The following is a 6,759-nucleotide window of genomic DNA, read 5'->3' as shown; positions in this document are numbered from 1 at the left end:
TCTTTAGAATTTCAAAATACTTTTGTATCATGTTATATATTTCGTTTAGAAATCTCTTTTGTATATAAATAATTTTTTACTTGTTCATATTATATAGCAGCTTTTGCCACATCACAGAGAGTGATTAAAATAGTGTTTGTTATATATTTTTTTGGAACTTATGTTTATTATATTTTTACAGTAAAATAAAATAGACAATCCGTAAACTTTGCCCAAATTTGAGGATATAATATCAATAATCATGGAAATAATTGAGATAAAAATACTAATATAAAGAATTATTTTTTCTTTAGCAAAAAAAAAACATTTAGTTTAAGAATGAAAGTGAATTTGAAAAAGAAAATTGGTGGGACATTTAAAAAGAGGAAGAAAAATAAAAAAAATAGAAAACGTAAAGCTAAAGCAAACAAGCCTATAGCTAACCGTTCCTACACTTTCAAATCCTCTGATCAGTCTCCCATCAAAATCCGAGAAAAAGAAAAAGAAAAAGTTTAAAGAAACCCTAATCTAAAAAAGATCCGATCGTCGTCGTCTTAACTTCTCTCTGGATCTTCACCTTTTGTCTTTTGCTTTATGTTCTGTTTCTATATATTGCCCCTAAATGAAAGACAGAGGAAAGAGAACAGCAATGGACGACGTTTCTTTCTACTACAGCACACCTTCGGAGCTCTCTTGTCGGAAACATCCCTCTGTTTCCGCTGTCGGAGTCTGCCCGTACTGTCTCAACGACCGTTTAGTTAACCTCGTATGCTCAGATTGCGGCGAACAGAGACTCTCTTCTTGCTCTTGCTCAGACATCTCTCCTAACCGAACCTCAAACGCCGCCGTGGACGCCGGGGACGTCCTCCGGATCTCTTCTCTCATCGATACAGAGAAGGCGAAACAGAGGAAGGCGACGAGAACAGAGGAAGTTGCGGTGTTCAAGAGGAGTAGTAGCAGCTGCGTTGAGATTAACAAGACAAAGCATCATAGATTCTCGAGACTCGGGAGGTTCTTCAGGAAGATTAATCCGAGAAAGGACAGAGCTTTCGATGAGAAGAACAACGACAACGACAGCGATTCTTGGGTTTTGAAACAGAGTGTTTCGAGATCGAGATCGCTCTGTAGCTTCCGAGGAGGAAACGGGTACTTCATCGGGTCGGAGGAGGACGTGTCGTCTTACTCCGGCGCGAGGAGCTCGTTCTCCGCCGCGAGAAGCTCGAGCGTCAACGGCGGGTTAGGGGTTCTCGATACAGAGCATCGGAGGAGTAACTTTGAAGGGAGGAAAAGCAATTTCAGCGAGAAGAGCAACTTCGAAGGGAGGAAGAGTAACTTCAGCGAGACGACGGAGCATCGGAGGAGTAATTTCAGTGAATCGGAGCCGCCGCGGAGGAGCTGTTTCGAGGCGAGGAAGAGTAACTTCAGTGAAACAGAGTATCCGAGGAAGAGTAACTTCAGCGAAACAGAGTATAAACAGAGTATAAATAGTAATCCGCGGAGGAGCAATTACGAGGCGGCGGCGCCGAGGAAGAGTGATTCGTCGGCGATGAGTTTCACGAGAAGGGTTTTTTCGATGAAAGAGAGTTACTTTACCGGAGGGGAAGAGCCAGGTTTTATAGATCTCAAGTTCGATTCCGGAGGAGGAGGAGGGGAAGTGGTGGTAAACGACGGCGTTTTGGAGCACGGAGGAGGAGGGTCTTGCCGGTTAACGAAGAAGGATCGAGAGGTGAGTAAGAGTCGGAGGACGAGCTTCAAAGGATGGAAATGGATATTCGGACACCATCATCTCCTTCATCAACAAAGAGATTCATGATGATGACGATGGAGATGGAAGGAAACAGTTGAACTGTTTGTGCGATCCGATGTCAATCTTAGTCAGAATGCTTTTGTTTTTTTTCTCTAATGATTTATCATTTTGTTTTGTTGAATACTAGTTTAATTTATCGACGTCACATTTTGAAATGATAGAGATGAGATTATTATGAGTGTACACAACTTAACCGGTTTTAACCAAATTCTCCTTTTGTAATCAGGTAACCTTAAGAGTTCTTGTATTTTGTATTTTTGTTTATCATTTTGATTCGATATATATGCGAAGGTTGATTAGCCGTAGTGACTTTTGTGAACTGTGATTGATACCTTGCTTTGCTTGCGTGACGGAAGCTTTATCTACTAGAAATCTACTATTCTTTTTACTTATGTATAAGCTATAGAAATATTCAGACGTGAGCTCATATTCAGCACCTTGTCCTCACCTCGTATGTGAATCTAATGATTATGTTTTTAAAAACATAATTCCGTTTCTTTACTACTTTAAACAGGTTTTCATGTTTTCACATCTTCTAGTTCTAGCAATGATTTTACTTAATAGATTCGTACTTACGAATGAACAACATTTTTCTATGCTGATGCCTTGTATTGTGGTCCAAACTAGAGCAATATAGCGAAATTTCCAGCCTAAGTCCATGTTAAGCCCAATACAATCTGCACAGCCCTAGCGATGTGATGATGAATCCAAAGACGGGTTCAGTATAAACATTCCGAAATTTCAAAGGCCGAACAAAATTCATGAAAAATGAAATGGAGCTTCAAGGCCCTCAAAAGTTTATCATCACACAATAATAAATAACCCACAAGAGATAAAATTTAGCAATTACTCACTAATAAAGATATAGATACTCTAACTCCCAATGGATATAAAGGGTTCGACTCCCAAACATGTGTGTTGTGGATTGAATCATGAACTACATTTTTCCTAATCACTGTTTACATGCATTGAGAGTTAGAGCATCCATCTCTTTTGGGGAGTAATTTCTATATTTATATCTCATACAGTGCCGTGCCTACATTTTGTGGGGCTTAAGGTACTTTCAAAACTGGAGCTTCTATAAAAGATTTAAAAAGTTATTATATAAATAAATTTTTATAAAGTATACTTTCAGCATAATGGAAAATTTTAAAATTTATTTTATGTATAAAATATGATTTAAATGTGAAGTCAATACAGTTTAGGAAAAAATAAATAACAAGGATTAGATACAAAAAATATTTATTAAGATTGCTTATGTGTATTTATTGTATTGTGACCCAAAAATTCATAGCTATGTTAGTTAAAAATATAAATTTTAGATATAAAGTTACAAAAGATTTCAACAATGCTAAAGTAAATTGTAAATGATAAAATATAAAATCTTATAACAAGCCAAAGAGAAAAAGACTAACATAATTAAATTTGTAGGAAACTATTTGCCATGAGAAAATTATAAGACAAATGTTTTAAAACTAGTTGCATATAAAATTGGGGCCCCAAATTTAGTATGTAAAGTGGGGGCCTGGGGCATTTGCCTTTTTACTAAAGCCATAGGCACGGTTCTGATCTCATATATTGTAGATTATTATTGTGTGATGATAAGCTTTTGCGGGCCTTGAGTTCAATCTTATCTTCGTGAATTTTGTTTGGCCCTTGAAATTTCAGAACGTTTATATACTGAACCAGTATTTGGATTCATCATCACCATCACAGGGCTGTGCAGACTTTATTCGGCTTAACATGGGTCTAGGCTGGAATATTTTCGCTATATTTCTTTAGTTCTGGCATGAACTTGCTTTATTTCTTAATCACTAAAACCAAGATCTATGGACAGTAAGTCAGACACGGTCGGTCTGTAGTTTCACGGACATGGTCGGCCCTCAAAATTTTTGGACCAATATATAACATTATTAGGCATCAACATAATTTATTGTTATTATTGTTTTCTCTCAGTGATTAGTCATTCTTGAAGATTAATACATATGCCATTTTATGTTAGAATTGATTGATTTTTTTAAGAACTTTGAACATGTATATGTAAATATAGAAATAAACTTTTTTTTATCAACACATAGAAATAAACTTTATCCAAGTTGAATGGGATTTTTATATATATCCAATTTAATGCAAGAAAAAATTAATAATAAAAGGGAAAATAGTAAAGAACTTTGACATATCGCTTCTGATCATCATATACTACTTTAGTGAATTTTGATGAGATTGTTGAGATTAACAAAACAGATAAGAATCTGTTGTGGAAGCATAACTATTAGCAAAAGAAACGTTTCTAAGATGGAAAACATGGTTAAAGTTAAGTTAGGTAAATTTGAACACGTATGTTACATATCCAATATAACGAAAAACGTTTTTCAAGTTATTTTTATATTGGGTAGATATGAAAGAAAAACTTGTTGATATTAAATTCGATGCATAATAAAGTTAGGTTTAGTTATGTTTGTTTGTTGCCAACTTTCGTGAAAGTATTACCGATGATTAATTATGTTTCTATTTAACCATGTTTTATTTGTTATAAATAGTTTTTAATCATGGCCAAACAATAGTTTTATCTGGTGGTGACTTAGGCATGATCCAGTTATAAACAGTCAATGGCATCTATTTGCCAAAACGTATCAATGTACCATCCTATCTTGATGCTCGGATTCACAACATTTGCTTTGGTATTTAAAAAAGAAAGGTACTTAATTAGCGTGTACATAATGGACAGCTTTTCACAAAAGAGCTATGAATTACGTTATATCTTTTAGTTCATATGAAATTTTTTTAGTTCACATGAACTTATTTTATATTTTACTTCAATATGTACACTGCGATCGCCATTTTCCAGAAATATCTCTAATCGCTATTTTCTAGAAAGATTTGTAATCACATGACCATTACAGATTCAAGAACTGGTCGAGTTTAATGTGTACGGTGTACGTAACATGATACTTATTAGCTAGAAAATTTGAAATGTTTTCATAATTTGATCAAAAACCATTTTCTTCGTCCATACCCTACCAAAAAGAATATATTGATCGAATGGCTACATTAATGTAGAGTGTTGTCCAAGAAAAACTAGGCAAGATTATCGTAATTCCATAAATTCTGTTCACACATTATATTATCTAAAACAAATACTTTAATATGTTCATTTATTATATTTTTTCCTTTCCTAATTGTCTTCCTTATAGAAGCAAAGAACAAAGGACGTCCATATGGAAACAAAGAACAAAGGACGTCCTTCAAACCAAATACTGTATCCCAAAATACTTCAACATGTTAGGATTTAGTTTGTTCTTTAATATCTTTTATTGCCTTTATATTTCTTAATTGACTCTCTCATTCAAGATTTAATGGAAGATCTTAACACATTTGCAGCTGACTGCGTCGTTTTATCATGTTGTTGCAATTGTCTTGTTCTCCAAATCGCGATCTTCATCTTGCTTGGACTGCCTCAAAAACTGATCAAGAACACGAGAAAATGTTATGCAAAATGGGGAATAAATAGAAGCAAAAAAAGAATGGGGCTCGATTGTGAATGTCGAGAAAACACCGGGGTTAATTGGGGATGGAGAAAAGAGACTGGGTATAGAGATGGAGGGATTTGGATGTATTGAAGAAGTTGAAGAGGCTTTAGAGGAGTTTTCAAAGAATTGTGAGTTTTTGTTTGGAAGCTTCTGGCGAAAAGAGGGGGTTCAAAATTTGTCAATGTTAAGTTGTGTTAGTGACAACTTTGACCTAAGATTTGTAAGTCGTTATGAGATAATCCAAGAAAATTTTCACTCCTTGGATTTTACATTAACAACTTAACATATTGAAATTAGTGGAAAAAAATATCCCTTGTATCCACTAGGGTTTGGGGTTTTGCTTGTTCCATACTTCAGAGATCCGTATTGTTTCAGCCGTGTTCTGATCATAGTTAACAAATGATATGCTTTGTGATTGGTGGATATCTTAATGAATTTTATTATGGTGCTGAAAGTGTGATTGGTGGATATTTTAGTTGTAGATTCCGTAGGTGACTTTTCTTTTGAAGAGAATTCCGTAACTGACTTAGATAGTTGCACCAACAAAATTTCATATTATGGATGTTTTTTAAAAAAGTAGAAACATCAGATTTTTATATATTATTAATAATATATAAGGGGTTGTTACTCATTCATATGATCAATATACAAATTTCAAAAACATATATTTTTCTCAATCGTGTTTTTAAAGTATTTTTGCTTTATTCGTGTTTGATTTGCATTTTTTCCCAATGATTAATGTATTTTAATTCTAAGATGATAATCAAGCAATAAAGAATAAAAACTTTATCTAATATCTATATGATAGAGATATTACTACATATTTTTAGCAGGTTATTATATACTTTCTACAAACACCTCAAAATAAGACATTAACAAAGTCGAGTTTAAAACAATATGGGTGATAAAACATCACACTATGAAATCATAGAAAATATTGTAGCATAATTATAACAATAATAAATAAATAAATAAATAAAACCATAATTATAAAATAAGATAGATGTGGTTGTGTGATGTACTTCCTAACCAATTTCCGACTTAATAGTCTCACCGTTAATCCGCTTAATTAAAGTTTTCTTAAAATATTAAAAAATAATATCAATGATTGAAAAAATTAATTTAAACCAATCTTGAAGAATAAAAAGTTGATAAAACTAAATTTTAATTTACTACACAGGATGAGAATGAAAATTAATTAAACTGTACAGATGCCGGAGCAACTGTGTTTACTAAAAGAAGAAACATTTGATGACCAAAAAAATGTTCAAGTGCATTTCGATTAGTTGAGCCACTTGCAATGGTGTAGTGTCTGCACGATGACTTATAAGAGCATCTTTATCAGCATATTTCAATGCATCTTAGAGCATTATAATAAAAGGAAAAAATTGAATAAGTGATGAAAGATATATATTTTGAGTTCTACATAAGAAGCATTTTGGT

At 33.6% G+C, this 6,759-nt stretch overlaps 1 protein-coding gene and 1 pseudogene across 1 annotated transcript; both read left to right on the top strand.

Moving 5' to 3' along the window:
- The first annotated feature begins 390 nt into the window (after positions 1-390).
- Positions 391-2,089, top strand: LOC108808955 (uncharacterized). The gene has a single exon (XM_018581067.2). It carries the CDS (start codon positions 602-604, stop codon positions 1,790-1,792), a length of 1,191 nt encoding a protein of 396 aa, XP_018436569.1. The 5' UTR covers positions 391-601; the 3' UTR covers positions 1,793-2,089.
- Positions 2,090-4,968: 2,879 nt separating this feature from the next.
- Positions 4,969-5,697, top strand: LOC108810947 (uncharacterized; annotated as a pseudogene).
- Positions 5,698-6,759: the final 1,062 nt, after the last annotated feature.

This window comes from Raphanus sativus, chromosome 6, assembly GCF_000801105.2.
Source record: "Raphanus sativus cultivar WK10039 chromosome 6, ASM80110v3, whole genome shotgun sequence".
Taxonomy (NCBI): Eukaryota; Viridiplantae; Streptophyta; class Magnoliopsida; order Brassicales; family Brassicaceae; genus Raphanus; species Raphanus sativus.
Note: the sequence above shows the minus strand (reverse complement) of the source record. Positions and strands in the feature narration are given on the sequence as shown.

Coding starts and splice junctions, on each gene's coding strand:
- LOC108808955 (XM_018581067.2), top strand. CDS start 602: ATGAAAGACAGAGGAAAGAGAACAGCAATGGACGACGTTTCTTTCTAC.